The sequence below is a fragment of the Hakea prostrata genome, chromosome 3 (assembly GCF_041222555.1).
Source record: "Hakea prostrata isolate BN-2017 chromosome 3, UWA_Hpros_2, whole genome shotgun sequence".
Lineage (NCBI taxonomy): Eukaryota > Viridiplantae > Streptophyta > Magnoliopsida > Proteales > Proteaceae > Hakea > Hakea prostrata.
The window spans coordinates 75,644,151-75,661,383 of NC_142602.1; the positions used below are offsets into that span (position 1 = coordinate 75,644,151).

Below are 17,233 nucleotides of genomic sequence, written 5' to 3' on the forward strand. Positions count from 1 at the left end.
ATGCTTCATAAGTGGGTGTTTATTCATTTGTTGGCATATATGGTTAGCAAGAAATGTCACCATCTTTAAAAGTGGCCTATCTCCAGAGCTGGTAGCATTACAAGCTTGGAAAGCACATGAAGAACTTCTTGAGATTTCAGGAAAAGGAAAAGAAAAGAAAAAAGCCCAACAAAGCAGCCCAAAGGAAAGCCCAATAGCAAAGTGGAGCCCGCCCCCAAATGGTTGGTTTAAGCTTAACTCAGATGCTTCATTTAACCCAAAGAAACACATAATGGGCTTGGGTTTCATAATTAAAGGAGCCCAAAATCAAGTAGTAAATGCTGTTTCCGAACCCGCAACTTTCTCTTCACCGTTGATGGGTGAGGCTCTAGCAATGCGAAGTAGGCTACTTTATGCGATTGCGGAGTGTGTCGACAAACTAGTGGTGGAAAGTGATTGTCTTGAACTTGTAAAGTTTGTAACTAGTACTCCCTCCTTTCCCCCTTTGGATGTAGCACCCATTATTGCAGATATTATAAGGATAACGGCTAGTTTTGAGTCGTGCATTGTTGCACATATCCCTAGGCAGATCAACATTGTGGCTGATCACCTAGCTAGGAAGGCCCAGTTGGTTGCGTGCACAACTGTTTGGCCATCTTCCACTCATTGGTTGGTGGATCTTTGTCCCCCCTCCTTGGCCTTGCCACTTGAATGAAATCATCATTTACCAAAAAAAAAAAACAAACATCAATTCATTAACAAACAAAAAAATAAAAAAACACAAAAACAATGGAAAATCGAGAATTCGTCGAGTGAAAACCCGAAATCCCTAATTACCGTACGTCTCTCTTCTTCCACTCTGCCTCTCCCTCTGCTACTCTCTTCCAGACGATCGACGACGACCACCAGTGACACCAGCGACAGTCAGGGACATCACCGGCGACAGCTGTACAACTGCTTTTACTTCTGCAACTGCTAGCGACACCGGCGACTCTCTTATTTCTGCTTCTTTTTTTTCGTCATACAAAAATCACCTTAGTTGCAACGGCAGCAAGCCAGAAACCTCCAGCGGCAGCGGAAGACTGTAAGAGCAAGAATTTTTTTTCCTTTGTATAATACTCGACTCGCCTTCTTTTCCTATTTCTATCTTTGATGAAATCGTAGGATGTTTTCCTTTGTATACATTCATTTAGCCTATCAAGATGATTGCATTAAAACTGATGTTCGGGTTTACCGTTTACTTGCTGGTTATTGGCTTGTGTGCTTTTGATCATCCTGTCGTTCTTATTAATTAAGTAGGATTGATCACCATTGCTACTAGTAGGTCCCTGCGAACAGCCACAGAAAACCTGCAGCATTTTGATTTAGACTTGGATCAGTTAGTTGTCTTGATTGATTGGTTTTCCATACTTAACGATATAATGGAATTCTAGCGGAAGAATAAATTCAAGAGCCAGAATGGGTTTTTTCTCAAGTTAGGGAGCTTTTGCTCTTCTGATTGGGTGATTGGGAAATTAGAAATCAAGAAAGAACATCTGGATTGATGCAGGGATTTTAGAGTTCAGAATATAAAATCAAGAATGAACAAAATTATTGATTATGAAGTAAACAGTAACGAGATTCAGAAGAAGAATGACTCAGTTTAGGAATCAGAATTTCAGGAACTTTAGTTGCTATGGGAAAATCAGGAAACTTGATACTTAGAGAGTTGAGAATTAATGGAATTAGTATATGAGATGTACACTAAAAAGTAAAAATTTCACTTAAAACGCCTCGACCACCTCAAAAGCTCCTCGGAGGGCGCCTCGTCGACTCATCGCCTCATCGCCGTGACAACTATGTTATACAAGCATTTTTGCTACATATTAGTCCCGTTTTAGAATGATTAGTTGATACAAGATGACATTTGTCCACTGTTGTTGATGTAAACCAGGTTTTGGCCAGCCTCCAGGATCTTTCTCAACTAAAACCCAGTTATCAATTAAATAATCCCTGAGAGTGTAGGGTTTTGTTTATATCAAGATGGGATGGTTTTTGGTGAAGAAAATGGGGAAGTTTTAAGTTAACAAAATTTGGATGGGCTGGGGAGAATTGTGTCCTTTTTTATGGGAGGATTAGGAAAAGGTAGGGTTTTAACAAAACTTAATTGGGTAAGAGTTTTGGGAATATTAATGGTTCTGAGACACCCAGAGACACCCTAGGTAGGATGGCATGGGGAAATAGTCAGATAGATGGCAGGGATTAGGGTTTTATCAGTTAAGGGGAATGGTGGGAAGGTAGGGTTTTAATAGACTCATGATGGGGTGGGATTGAAAATGATCAGGGTTTAACAAAACCTAAATAAAAAGGAAGAACTTGAGGATCAAAATTAACACTTGGCACTGTAGAGGGGACAGAGTAATGGATGTGGGAAAGAAAAGGAAGGATGGGGAGGTCTTGGGAAGGGGTTTGAGGCTTTCTTGAATCACTCTTGATGGATCTTGAATCTTTCTTGTGCTTTCTTGATTCTATTCTCTTTCTTTCTTCTCTTTTCTTTGTTTTCTTTTCTTTCTCTTCTTGAAATTCAGCACTGATTCAAGGGGAAAACCGAATTGCAGAAAATTCTGCAATTCAAGAGAAGGGCTGTAATGGGCTTTCTTGGCCTCCTATTCAGTTGCTGCCTTGCAGGCTTTGTAGGCGACTCTGCAAGTCTCACTCTAAATCTAAAGATATTAAGCGTCCTTTCTCTTCTTTTTCAATGATTGTCTGAAATCTCCCAGATTCTGTAAGTGTTTCTGCATTAGACATGATGCTGGTCCGATTTCCAAATATGATTTGGTTAACCACCCAGCCCTGAAAAATATAGTTAGAACAGATTGTTAGCCACAACAAAATTTTCGGAGTTGGGGGCTTTTTTCTGTGGTTGGGGGGGGGGGGGGGGGTTAGTTTGTTGGGGTTGCTTGGGTTGGGAGCACTACTAGTGGGGGCTTTGGTTGGTTGGTTTTGGATGGAAGTTGCCATAGTAGTTTACAGGAGGGACACACTGTTTGAATTGATTACTTATTGAGCCTTGTTGTTTCTTGTCAGCTTATAATTTTTCTTCTTTAAATGATTTTCAAGTTTCCCCTAATATGCTTACAACGTATGAGGCCTTTGCCTCTGACCTGATGTCTGGAAGGAAAAGAGTTTGGCTTTCAGCTGGGATTTTTTACTCACTCTATGCCTCATTAACATATTATGATCTAGGTGGGATCAGATAACCAGTTGCTTCTAATTTATTTAAACAATAAAAAAGATTTCCTCAATGTATTGGAAGTGATGGGAATGAAATTAAGGACAAAATAAAATCATAGAGTGGGTTAGGAGGTCTGATTTGATATAAATAAAATATGTAAAACTGGATTACTGGTCAGGAAATAAGGGAAATTTTAGTAGAAAGTTGTCTGAAGTTTCAGATCAGCCTGATAAATGAGATGGTGACAAAAATAAAAATAGAGATTCGAAGAATCATCGTATGGTGGAAGAAATAGGAAAGATAAGATTGGTGCTTTCAATCATAAAAAAGAGTGGATTTGCATCTGAAATTTCTTGAGTCTGATAGAGAAGATAGTGACCAAAAGGAGAGAGAGACACACACAAAGAATCATTGGATAGTGGAAGGAAAAGAAAGTTATAAGATTGGCACTATTTACCTAGGAAAAGAACAGATCTGATGGTGATTAAATTTTGTTTATGTGTTGCTCATTATTGTTTAAGGGCCTGAAGTTTTTTCTATTCAATGTTTCCACCTTTACATTTTCCCCAGATTAATCTTTATGTTGTCTTTGTACTTACTATACTAAATGATTTTTGAAGATATCCTGTACCATATTATTGCTGACATGTCGAAAACTGTTTCTCTTCTAAAGAGCTCGTGCATGGATAAAAAAGGAACTGATTAAAGTAATACAAGCTTAGGCCATGGTGTTGGTGTTCCGGTGCCTTACACAAAACCGACCACGACGACTGTGGCAGAGACAGAACTGTCGTACCTTTGTAGATGCAAGGATCAAATGGGTTCGAGACCGAGGGCTCGACCATGCCGTTGAAAAGGAGAAGCATCTGAGGGCCATGCTTGCCCTTAAGAATGTCATTAAATCTGAGCCCTCCAAGTCACTCCCTGTCTCTGTTGCTGCTGAGAACAAAGAAAACCTTTCCCTTCCTTACCGAGCCATTGAATTCATTCGCCGATATCCTTCTGTCTTTGAAGAGTTCCACCCTAGTGGTGCTGGTGTCCGTCCCTATGTTCGCCTCACCCCTGAAGTATTGAGCCTTGAGCAAGATGAGCAGTTAATCTATGATAACCCAGACCATCGGCAGACTGCTGCTGATCGGCTTCTCAAATTGCTAATGCTTACCAGGGTCAATAAGCTTCCCCTGCATGTCATTGACCAGCTAAGATGGGACCTTGGCCTTCCACATGATTATGCCCGCTCACTTGTCCCCGACTATCCGGACTACTTCCAAGTCACCAGTGTTACATCTGATACATCACCTGGTTCTGAAGTGCTTGCATTGGAGCTGGTTTGCTGGATTGATGAGCTTGCTGACTCTGCCATGGAAAATAGGGCAGCTAAAGCAAACCGAACCTACATGAAGGGGATGCCCCTTCAATTTCCTCTCCAATTCTCTAGAGGTTTCGACATGGAGAAGAAGGTTAAAAAGTGGGTCGACGATTGGCAGAAATTACCTTACATCTCACCCTATGAGAATGCCCTGCATCTTCAGTCCAAGAGTGATCAGGCAGAGAAATGGACAGTTGCTGTATTGCATGAGCTTCTCCATCTCCTTGTCTCGAAGAAAACTGAGAAAGATCACATCCTCTGTCTTGGTGATCAACTCGGATTGCGTTCAAGGTTTAAGAAGGCCTTGATTAACCACCCAGGCATTTTTTACCTTTCAAATAAGATTAGGACGCACACTGTGGTTTTGCGGGAGGCTTTCAAAAGGGACCTCTTGGTGGAGAAGCATCCGTTGATGGGAATTAGGTACCAGTATATTCATCTTATGAACAAGGAAAGGGACCAGCTTAAGAATGTTGGCTCATCGGACAGTATTCGCCAGAAAGCACGGAAAATGGAAGACAGGCAGGAAGATGATGGTAGTGAGGAAGAACATGAGTCTTATGGTTCATCGTTGTCTGAGTCAGATGATATCAGTGATGATGAGGATGAAGAGGATGATGAGGATGAAGATGAAAATGAGTCTGCTACTAATGGCAGTGTTGTCTTGGGTAGACAAAGAATGATTAGAAACCCTCACATTGAGTTCGAAAGGCCTTTGAGATCTTCGGTTCAAGAAAGATCTGTTGGAGGACGCTCAGATAGAAGAGGGGACAGAAATCCTAGAACCATCTCTGGAAGAGCCACATCGCACCGAGGGCACAGAGCCGGTGTGAGATTCTAGGGGTGATCAAACTATTTAAGGAGTGGGAAAGGCGTTTCCTGGATAAAATAAAGATCTAGATTTTGTAGATTAGAGGTTAATTGCTTAAGCATTGTACTTGATAGTGGTGAGTTCGGGTTTCCTCTCTCTCATTCTAATTTGGAAATTTAACAATTTATGGTGACATTTAGGTGTGCAAGTCAGTTAGCAGTAGGCTGGTGAATGGATAAACTTTGTACTTAATGGTGCCTGTGCTTGGACTCATTTTGGTTCAAAACAAAGTTCAGATTCAGGCAGATCTGCACTCCTAGTAGCATCCATGTTGGTTTTTGTTTTCTTCTTCCATTTATTCTCCTTGCATTTATTATGATATGATTACTGAGATGCAGTTTTAATTGGCTCTGTATTTTCCTAGCCATGGACTAGAGAATATTTACGTACGCACTTCGTATTGGTGTATCTTTAATCATGCTCTCTTTTATGTTGTTGATGTAGTGATGGTTCAATTTTCAGGGTCACCCCGGAGTTATCCCTTAAAATTAGTTCCACCTCTTGAGGTACCCAATTTATCAGTCAGATTCCCTATTACTAATGGTTTAAGTCTCAATTTTATTCAGCCATTTCCAATATTTCCACACATACTTGAATTTATCAGACCGACCCCCTAGGTCTCATTCACCCCAAAATTCCTTGCTGCGCCGGCCCCTAGCCCCTACCCTCTTGGACGCGCTGGGGTGGTGTTGCAGCGGTGTGCCCATTGGTGGGTTGGCGTGGTGTCTGGCCGCCTGCTCTCCTGTAATTGTGTGATGATCCAATTGAAGGCTGAAAAAGTGATAGTGATCCAGCTCACCGCCACCGCCAAGAGTGGTGCAACCTTGTATATTAGATGGGTTGGTTATGCACAAAATCCGAATGGTCCAGAGAGAAACTCAATCTTTGTTTCCATCGTTAAGACTGCTAAATGTCTATGTATGTATAAGAAGAACAACCTACGCCTACGCCTGGCAAGGACAACACGTAGAAGAAACAGAGAATTTGGGTTTGGCCCAAAATTGGAAAGCGTTTAAGATGAACAAGCAACGCCAATGGGTGGTGGCGGTTCTGGCCTTGCAGTTACACCAGCAAGTCTGGCAGCATTACGAGGAAGTAAATGTCCCTTATCCAACTTGGATGTGTAGGTCTGAATAGGGCTGCAACTGGGCCGGGCTGGGCCGGGCTTTTGCAATCCCAAGCCCAGCCCTATATGGATAATTTGAGCCCATTCCCCGGCCTGTTCGGGGCCAATATTATTGTCCACGGCCCTAAGCCCTACAGGGCCAAGCCAAGCCCATTCTCGCCCTAATTGGCCCTAATTGGGCCGGGTCGGGATGGGTTGGCCCTTGCCCCGGCCCTAATTGGCCCTATCCCGCCCCGGCCCTAAGCCCCGGCCGCAGCCCATCCCGCCAATTGGCCCAATTGGGCCGGGTCGGGATGGGTTGGGAGGGCGACCACCCCGACGGGACGAGCAACAAGGCCCGCCCAATTAGCCCGACACCCCGAGGCCAGGCCCAACCGTCCCAGCTTAATGCCATATCTTTGTCGAAATATCAAATGTAACATAGTAGTAATTAAAATACATATTAAAGTAATTAAATACTTAAATCCAAACTCAATCGAAAATAAAATATTATAGATGTCAACAAATAATCCAAAACTTAGATTCAATATGTATTTAACTATTTATACCCATTTAGATTTTAAAGAAATAAGAAATCCAAATCTAGGGAATGCCCCCCCCCCCCCCCCCCCCCCCCCCTCTATGTTCCGGTCTCCAGAGCAAAAGTTAAAATTATTCATGAAATAGAATAAGTAAGAGAAGAATTGTAATTAAATTAGGCATATTTGAAAGTCAAGTCAATTATAGAGAATGTCACACAAACTCTTTGTAAACTTAGAAACATCGGAGATTCATAATTCAAAAGGAATCGATAAATGAAAATTATCTCAAAGTAAGAATTTAAGCCGAGATAGGTATGTCATACAACTTCAATAAATTGATATCTTTATTCAATACAAAAAAATCATATCAAAACTTAACAAGTAAATCGACAATAATTTAGTATTCAACAAAAAAAAAAGTATTCATAGTTAAAGAAAATGATGTTTAGTTACAAACATTGCTATATGTTTTAATAAAAATATCACAAGATTTGTTAGATATCATGATGAGAAGTTAAGGTATAGATTTGTTAGATATTAATTCTTATGTAATAGTTTATTATTATAATATATTATCTCGCCTAGTCAAAAAACAAAATCATATTTTATTGAACTAGAAATGACTTTGTTGGAAAAATAAAAATTACCTTAAAAATAATATAAAAAGTGAATTTATAGTCTAATATGATCAAAGTGACTAAATATCAAAATCAAGACTCATATCAATGTTAGTATGAAGATCGGTAAAAATCTAGTATTGTAGACATGATCATCGCAAATTAATATAAGATTAGAGCCAAAATTAAGGCGGACGGGCCAAAATCAAATAGATGCTATTACATTGGTAATGAGGTTATAGTTATTAAACACAAAATATGATCATGAAAAGACACGGTCAAGATCCACAAGAACAAAACAAGGGGGGAGGGTCAGCAGATCAAACGGGCCGGACGGGCGGGCAAAACGGGGCCAAGACGAGCCGACGGGCAGAATCGGCCAAGACGGCCAAAACGGGCAGAGCAACGGGGAGACGGGGCGCGGGCCAAAACGGGCGGCGGGGCAAGACCCAAAACGGGCCAAAACGGCAAGATCGGCCAAAACGGGCGGGGGCAAACCAAAACCAACCCAAAACGGGGCACGGGCAAAACAAGGACGGCGGATGGGAGATAATCCGCCCGCATTGGGAATTAACCGCCTAGGGCAATTCCCAAGCCTATTCGGCTCGGGGCGGGCTTAGGCGGGTGGGCCGCGGAAACTTCACCCTAGGTCTGAACGATCACCTCTCTCATTGTACTTTGTTGATGTGAGCTATCCCATCCTAAACCCAACATGCACCTTTCCACCACCATATCCAGAATTGAAAACCCTCTAGTTTGCAAACCCAGTGATCATCTGGAAGAACTTTGGTGGCTTTACTCTGGTGGCGAATAAGCTCTGCGTTGGCTTCACCTTGATCCCCGTAGAAGTTGAACTACCTCCGATGACCACACTGACTCCAGTTAACTGTTGCATCTTTAGAAGCAAGCTCCACATGAATCTTCCTATGCAGGGAACACCTGATTAATGACTTGGGTTTCTTACAATGAATGGATATTTGTTTTTTGGGTAGAAGGCAACTTCATTCAAAAGCAGGGCAAGAGAAACACAAAGCGTCCTGACAACACTAAGTCCAGGTGCCAAGGATTGGAGGATGGCCAGATTGTCCTATTTGCCAAGGAGAAGGCTCTCTTAGTTAGAGCATCTGCAGTAACATTTGCAGCTCTAGAAATACAAGAAAAAAACACAAGATTGAATGGAGGAACGAAGGTTTCTAATGTCTTCCGCGATGCTGAGCACCTCCAAGCAAGGTTCCACTTCCAACTCGATCATAGAAATAATCCCCTTGCAGTCAGACTCAACACAATTGGAAAGATCCAAGCGAAAGGCCTCCGGCATACCATACCTGATTGCAACGGCCTCTCCCACTAGTGAAGTCTGCATCTTTTCAGGGATAGAAAACCCCAGGAGAGGAGTGCCTTCAAAATCTCAAAAAATGCAGCCTACACCACCCAGCTGCGCTGGGTCTTCAAAGGAAGTGCACCATCACAATTGATTTTTTGTCGAACCTATAACCGGGGGAGTCCAGAATTTGGGAACTTGGACCGGAACACAATCAATGGAATTTAACACCAAAACACAATAGCAATACTACTGTAACTCAGTTATGCTCCACTTCTTACCAAGGAAGAATGGTGTCTGATCTGGAAAATTCGAGAGTAGGGGAGGCGTGTCCCTCACCTCATAACCTAGGCGCCACTCATTCCTTGCTTCTCATCTCTGGGTTTTCCATTTCTATTCTCACTATTTACAAGGCATATTAATCTGGCTAGTCTGTTTCAATTCTAGGCATGAGTGTAAACGGGAAGGAGAAAAAGAAAGGGGTAGTATAATGTAGGTGGGTTGTATTTCTTTCTCAAAGGGTAGTCTTTTAAAAACTTTTAAACTTGCTTACACCATTAGTAACTGAGTTTTACCAACAAGAAGGTTTCTCAGTGATACAATTTTCCTCAATGGGGGTCTTATTATTGGACTTGTGGGCAACTTAGGGAGTAGTGACTTTATTACTTAAAATGTTAACTTAAGTGGTGGCGTTGAAAATTTCCCAAAAATTCAAATTGTTGCAGTCCGTCCTCCAACGTTAAGTCTGAAAGTTTCTTGTATTCAAAACTTTTAATCAAACACCCATCTCCTCCAAACTGAAGGTTGGTTGCTCGTTTTTCCTACTGAACGAACCACTCTCTTTTATGGATTAATATTTGTTCGGTATAGGTGTAGTTTCATGATTTTACTGATATTTTGAAAAATTGAATAACCTACTTTGATCAAGGTAGTATCTTTCACACTTGGAGTGAGTCAAGAACCCAAAATCCAAATCATGTTTTGCCAAAAAAAAAGAACCCTATTTTTGCTGAAAGGCTATTGCTACCCTTTTTTCAAACAATTTATTCTTGAGCTAATTACAACAAGTTCACAAAAACAAGTATAACTCCAGAAATTTTGGTACTCATCTATTGTTGAAATCCAATTATTCATTTTGGTTTAACGTGAATTGATTGATTCCACCGGAGATACTACATGCATGATTGATGGTTCAAGAGCATGGGTACTGATGCGTCCAAAATCTGCTCAGCCCTTAGATCTCCTCGTGATGACTTGCAAAACGAAAGCGTCAGATGTGGCCCGACCGCGGGTGTCGGGAGTCCACCTCCGAAGGCTAAGTCAGTTGATGAACTTAATCACAAACGGCTCTGCTAGAAACACAGAGCTAAGGAATAAAGAACTGGGAAAGATGATCTAGATCGTAAGCCTCTGATAGTTTACGTCTATCAGTATGTATCTGAATCTGTCATCCACCTCGTATGGTAGTGAGGTTTATATAGAGTGTACCTTCGAATCTCCTTCGTTGGATGCACTTGAGCCTTCTTCGGGTAGTCGTTGGATCTTAACAGTTAGATCCGTTGAGCGATAGACTTCTACTAGGTTGGACTAGTAGAGGACTCCTGAGATAACCTTTAGGTTATGCGATGATTATCCCTTCGATAATGATTAGCCGCAGCCGTCAATTTGAGTTTGCCATCATTAGGTTAATTAACCTAATTCATAAGTTGAATTAGGGCGTGCTTGTAGCTGAACAAGTTTTCTTCCTCAACAAGCCATCTTCTGGATCCGGTTCGCTCGGGAGCGAGTCGATTCCCTCTGTCTCAACCGGGGTCGAGGGTCGAACGAGGTATGAACCCGGTCCGATCATATTTTCTTCATATCACGAGCCCCCCAAACCAAGCGTTCGGTCGATCCCGAGGGCTTGGTTTTTAACTGGGTTCTTTGTCAGGCAATAGTTTATGCGTGTTCCATTAAATGTCATATCACATTTAATACGATGGTCACTTTTCCTCAAGCGTTGTGAGGGTAAGGCCACGTGTCTCCTTGCAGTCGATCTGTCATGGCTCACGTAATCCAAGCGACGGTTTCCCAACGCCCGTTTCGGATTCGTGAGTTCAAACTTTCAAAACGTCTTCTAATCTCGATCGTTGATTTTGAATCAATCTCAATCGTTCAGATTCCCGAACACTCGTGCGGGTGCTTTTAAAAGCGGTTCGTTGTCTTCGTAGGTTTCATTCTTCCTGTCCGGAATTTGAACCTTTGTCGTCTGCTTCGCGCCTTCCTGCTCTCAAGCTTTTGCCTCACTGAATCAGTAAGTTTACTGGTCTTTTTCTTTTTGTACCTTACTGAAACAAGTAATGGCGGATAATAGGGTTTCTCTGGTATCCAATGTTAGTAATAGTAGTGGTAATGAAACTTTTGCTTCTCCTCCTTCCAAACAGTCGGATAGTGATAACAAAACCCTAACTGTCCTCTGGCGCGAGTTTGCTGAAGTTTCTCAAAAAGGTTTAGAGAGAAAAACCGAAACTCCTTCTGTCCTCCCTGAGTCTGAATCTTCCAAGACTTCTAGGATAACTGCCGAGTCTTCTAGGCAGCCTCAAACTTCCAGGTCCGATGGCGGACCTGGCTCTGTTCCCTCCATTTACGAGGAAACCCTTCTTTCAGCCATCCAAGATTTTGATTTTCCTTCCTCTTATCAGGTTAGGGCTCCCCATCCTGATGAGAGGGTTGATTCAACCCTTTCGGGTGAATTTTCTTTGTACATAGATGCACTGGAAAGCGGGGTTCGCTTTCCCTTTTTTAATCCTTTGTTCTTAGCCGTTCTGAATCATTGGGACATTTGTCCCGGGATGCCCCTTCCCAATAGCTGGCGTCTCATCGTCGGCTTCTTGGGTTTGTGTTTTGAACTTAGCATTACGCCATCTCTTTCTCTCTTTGTGCATTTTCATGTTCTTTCTATCTCCCATCCTCCCGGTTGGGTTTTTCTATCCAAACGCAATAAGGCTGAACTTGATTGGAGGGGCAGCATCCTTGTCAAAGGAACTTGCCCTTCTAACCACAAAAGATGGCGCAAACGATACTTTTTTTGTCGAGTGCCTCCCTCAGATCTTAACTTCCCGACCGTCGGAGGCGATGCACTTCTTCTTTCGAGAATAACCGAGGCCTTCCCTTATCCAAAGAAGACGAGGCGGCCGTCAGGAAGATCAAATCCATTCCATGGTATCAAGAGATACATGGACTTGAGGTGGAGTATAACTCCATTCTTCAGTACTGGGGCTTGGCTCATTGTGAGCTTCTAACCATCATCTTTTAATTTTACTGAAGTGATACGTCTTCAATTCTGACTTTTGCTTTCTTTGTAGTGCCTCCAAGAATGAACCCCGAGAACCTGCGAGTGAAGGCCGCTAGGGCCGTTGAGACAGCCGAGCAACGATCGCCTAGAGCCTTGACCGTTAATCAAGAGGCTTCTGTTCCCTCTCCCGACCCCTCTTATAGGGGTATCAGGAATATCAGGCCCGTGGCTGATGCTTCGGGTAAAGGGAAGAAGCCAATGGTGGAGAGGTCTAATGTCTCCTCCTCCGCCCGAACCAAAAGGAGGCATGATACAGTTGATGCTTCCTCCCATAAAAAATCCAAAAATTCCACGGAATGTGAGGAGGTCTTCACCCCCCAGTGGACCCTGAAGTTGACCGACAAGGTAACACAGGATCCTGAGAAAGCTGCAGAGTGGAGCTCCCTCAGTCTTGCTCCTTCTGATCGCCAAGAATTTGAAACCTTGGATGACGTTGCCCTTGTTAGTCAATCCACAAGGTACCAGTCTTCTTGCTTACTTATTTTTTTCACAATTTCTTATGACTTCTTCTGATAATTTCAGCTTTCCCAGGAATGCTGTGTTGAGCTTCTATCAACACATGGAAGCATTGAGCCGGGTTGGCCCCAATTCTGAGATAGACCGGCTGACTGCAGCTGCCAAGGAGCTGCAAAGAAAGCATGAGGAAGAAGTGATCTCCCTCAAAGAGGCCCTTGATTCTTCAAAGGCTCGTGCCGCTGCTGCCGAGCGCGAGGCCAGGAAGCAAAAAGAAGCTGCCACGTTGTTCGGTGACAAGCTTGAAATTAAATGTATGGAGAACGAAGAATATCTGAAATGGGCGGTCCCTAGCAAGCCCGAGCACATCAAGCCAGAGCTTCGGAAGGAGTGTGTTCGGAAGTACCTGAACAGCGTACCTTTCTCGGAACTGCTAGGTGCCTACAACATCCAAGCTTATCGCTTGGAGCAGAATGACGTTTGGGAGCGAATTCTCGCATCAATCCCTTCCTTCGATACTTCTCCCTTTCGTGAGGTGTGCCATAAAGAGGTCTTCGAGAAATTAGGCATGGATCTCCCAGACTGGGCTCGGGAAGAAAATGATCCTTTTTCCAGCTGACCCACAATATGAGGCATATCTGGCTGACGAGCCGGCACTTCCAGAGGAAAAGTCACAAGCCGAGTCACAAGCTGCCGCTAAAGAGGATTCTAACAACGTTAATCTCGAAGAAGGCTCTTCTCAGGATCCTGAGAAAAGTCCTCCTGACCAAGGCTCCTTGGGCAACAATGAAGAAGAGGCTTAGGGAGTTATCTCTTTTTTTTTTTGTAAAGATTGACCTCCTTGCTAATGAATAGACACTTCTTTTTCATGTTGGCCTTACTATTTCCTCGTCTCCTGCTGAAATCTTGTCTTGAATAAAAAATAAATGATAAAACTTATCACTTAACTTCATATTCCTCGACGAATAATAATCTTGTAGAGATATTATGAAGATACGTTTTGGAAAGATGCATTAATCTTCCCCATTCCTTCATTTCTTGCAAAGTCCACACGTTTCCCTTCTGGTATCCGCGAAGTCCAAAAGTTTCCTTGCTTTGGTATACCATTCATTGTTTCCAATGAATCGGTAGTACATCCATTATCACAATGGCGGTGCAACGATTTGAGGTATCCTTGCATCGGGTGCTCGCCTCCACATGTTTCCATGTGGCCTCCATACGATCGTTGATCTTGCTTGTTACGGATTTCGAAGCATCATTTTGATATGGGCCATTGGTTGTCCTTAGCTCTCAACCGTCGTGTTAATACCTGAGGCTATTTAAAGCCTTCGTGGGTACTCTCCATCTATCCTGCTATCTGCAAGTTAGATTTGCTAAAGCGACATTCCGTCCTCTTGCTTGCTTCCATATTCCTCGTACACCAACAATAACTAAATCAACTTTTGACCAAGTGAGTTTTTTGATTACTCATCTCTTTCCCCCTTTCCCCCTGAATAAACTGCACAGTAGTAATACTTGGGGTTTAGTTAATCGTGTTTGGGCTTTTGACAGAGAACTAGGGTTTTCCCTTGTTGCTGTTGTTGTTGGATATTTGTATATGGTTTTTCTGTTTATATAGTGGCTCCCAAGATCAACCCGAACTTTATCAGAGCGAAATCTTGTAAGAAAATCGTTCCGTCGGCGGTGGTTGGGGCCAGAGAGGTGGTTTCAGCTAGTGAATCCTCCAAGTGTAAGGCGATTGTTGTTGGTGAATCTTCAAGTCAGATTCCCACAGTTTCTATTGATGTCGTCCCTGCGCCTCTTTTGCCCGAAGTGATCGCTCGTCTTTCCAAGGAAGATCTTGATCACTCCGTTGTTGATGGCGCTGTTGACGCCCCTGCTGCAGTGACCGTTGGTGCACCCCCGAAGGAGACTCTTCAGGCATCGGAGGCAACTATGTTGGCGTCTGATGAAGGTGTGGTCCCAGCAGGTGCTGCTCCTATTTCCAATTCTAGTGTTTGTTTCGCATCCTCCTCCTCTCCTTTGGAGTTGGAGGATTTTGCCACCAGGAAGCACCGTCGGGTGACAAGTGATGCAGCTCATCCTTCTCTTGATGTAGCTCATCCTTCTCATCCTTCACCCGAATTAGTGTCAAACGAGTTTGATGAGAGCGTTGGAATGGTGCACTTGCTGCTTGAATGACTTCGAGAGCGCAGTTCTTTCCAAACTTCCAGATGAAGTCTTTATGAAGTCACTGGTGATGTAAGTCTTTCTTCATTATCTTTTGATTCTGAATATTACTCTTCTACTCCTTTTTAACTAGGAAGTTGTTTGCAGGAGTCTTACTGGTAACTTCCACAACCAAGTGGAAGCAGCCTCTAGGCTCAATAGGTTGAGCAATGAAGTTTCGGCCAAGAAGCTGAAGTCGGGATGTAGTCCTCATTATCTTTGATTGAATATACCCTCCCAACCGGAAGGGCGGAGCCGGACCCACACCAGGGGCGCCCGGCCAAAAGGGGGCACGGGGGGGGAGCGGCGGGCCGGGCACGGGGGCGAAAACCCCAGCCCAAACCGCCCAAGACGGCGGCGGCGGGGGGGTGGGTCGGGTTAACACGGTGGCAATGGTTGGCGGTTTGGCTAACGGTGAGCAAATTAAAATAATATTGAAATTTATTTATCCCAACCCAAACAGCCACACCAAACTAAAGATGAGGTGAAGACCCAAAAGACAAGGGTGCATTAGATGCCAACCCCCCCACCCCAAAAAAAGAATTAGATTCATCAGGAACGGGACGCGACGAATTAAGCTAAGAGTTCAATTACTTTTAAATTTAAATAATAAAACAATGAAATTTGAAATAAAAGTAGGAAACGGTGCGGAGACTTTAATTTTAATAATAAACAAATTAATTAAAGGTAACAAACAGCTAACGGGCCCACCATCAACGGTCCCGCTCAAACACGCGGTCATTTACATTGCATCCAAAAAAACATTAGTTTTATTATTTTAAATTTAAAGTCTATGTAACTAGTCTATCTATCGGTTTAATTTGTTTTATAATTAAACTCCGGCGGCCGGCGCGGCCGGGGGGGCCGCCCGTCGGGGGTCGTCGCGGTTCGTCCGGTTCGGTTTGGGTTGCCCCTAGCTCAATAGGTTGAGCAATGAAGTTTCCAGGCTTCGGGAAATCTCTGAAGCTAAAGATGCTAAGATTGCTCGCCTTAGGAAACTAGCTTGGGAGGTTGCAGGAGAAAAGAATTCGGTGATCGATCGTCTTTGGTCAGACTTGAATGATGCCAGGGAGAAGATTCTGCAATCGGGAGCGAGGAGTTGGAAAGTCAGGAGCCAAAGGATCTGAAACGTTACCCCAAAGGCAAGTTGTCGTTCCTTTGCCCAAATCCCTTCCAACCGATGTTCGCAGAGCCTGCGTCTTCAAGTATTTACACAGTAAGCCCTTTGTTGATATGCTGAATGCTTATAACTTGCAGGCATACCGGGATGGTGAGAACGAAGTATGGGAATCAATATTAAGGAAAGATCCTCATTTTAATACGACTCCCTACAGTGCTGTTTGTCATCCTAAAGTATTTACCAAACTGGGCCTTCCTCCTCCTGACTGGACCAAAAATAAGATTGATCCTCCGCCTTCTGATCCAGATATTATGCATTATCCTGGAAGATTCTCCTATTTATTCTCCCTTGGAAGGATTCAATTATGACGAGCTCGCCTTGAATGCAAGTTTGGTCGAAGACCATACTTCTCCTGGACAAGCTGGACAAAGAGTATGAAATTGCGGAGGATTTTATACATACTGAAATGTTTTTTGTAATCCTCATTTCTCCTCTTCTTTTCCTTGAATCCATACCAATGATTGACTCATGTGTTTGGTCTAGCAAAGTTGTGCCGATCTTGTATGACTTCTTAATGATCACCAATGATGACTTTCTTTTTTGACCGAAGATTGTATCCAGCTCTTGTAATCTTCTGTTTGATGTTGAGACCGGCCCCTTCTGATCTTTTGAAGAAAAAAGAAATTAACTTCATCTTGAACTTTTCTAGCCACTTGAATTGCTGTTGTACTAGGTCTTAGTTGTTTAGAACAATGCCTTTACTTAAAGATTTTCGGAGAAATACAATAAGTCTGAGAAGGAACTCACTCGGGCTTTAAACCGATGCCTTTACTTAAGGATTTCCGGAGAAATACAATAAGTCTGAGAAGGAACCCACTCGGGTTTTAAACCGATGCCTTTACTTAAGGATTTCCGGAGAAATACAATAAGTCTGAGAAGGAACTCACTCGGGTTTTAAACCGATGCCTTTACTTAAGGATAATTCGAAAATTCAATAAGTCTTGAAGGAACTTACTCGGGTTTCAAATCGACGCCTTGCAAAAGGAACTCACTCGGATTTTCATCCGATGCCTCGACTTAAGAGATTCCAAAAAAATTCT

The 17,233-nt window shown here is 43.0% G+C and overlaps 1 protein-coding gene across 1 annotated transcript; it reads left to right on the forward strand.

The window, feature by feature from the left end:
- The first annotated feature begins 783 nt into the window (after positions 1-783).
- On the forward strand, positions 784-5,788 carry LOC149023099 (protein WHAT'S THIS FACTOR 9, mitochondrial-like). The gene is made up of 2 exons (XM_089150952.1): positions 784-1,063; positions 3,867-5,788. Exon 2 carries the CDS (start codon positions 3,919-3,921, stop codon positions 5,401-5,403), a length of 1,485 nt encoding a protein of 494 aa, XP_089007078.1. The 5' UTR covers positions 784-1,063; positions 3,867-3,918; the 3' UTR covers positions 5,404-5,788.
- The last annotated feature ends 11,445 nt before the right edge of the window (positions 5,789-17,233 follow it).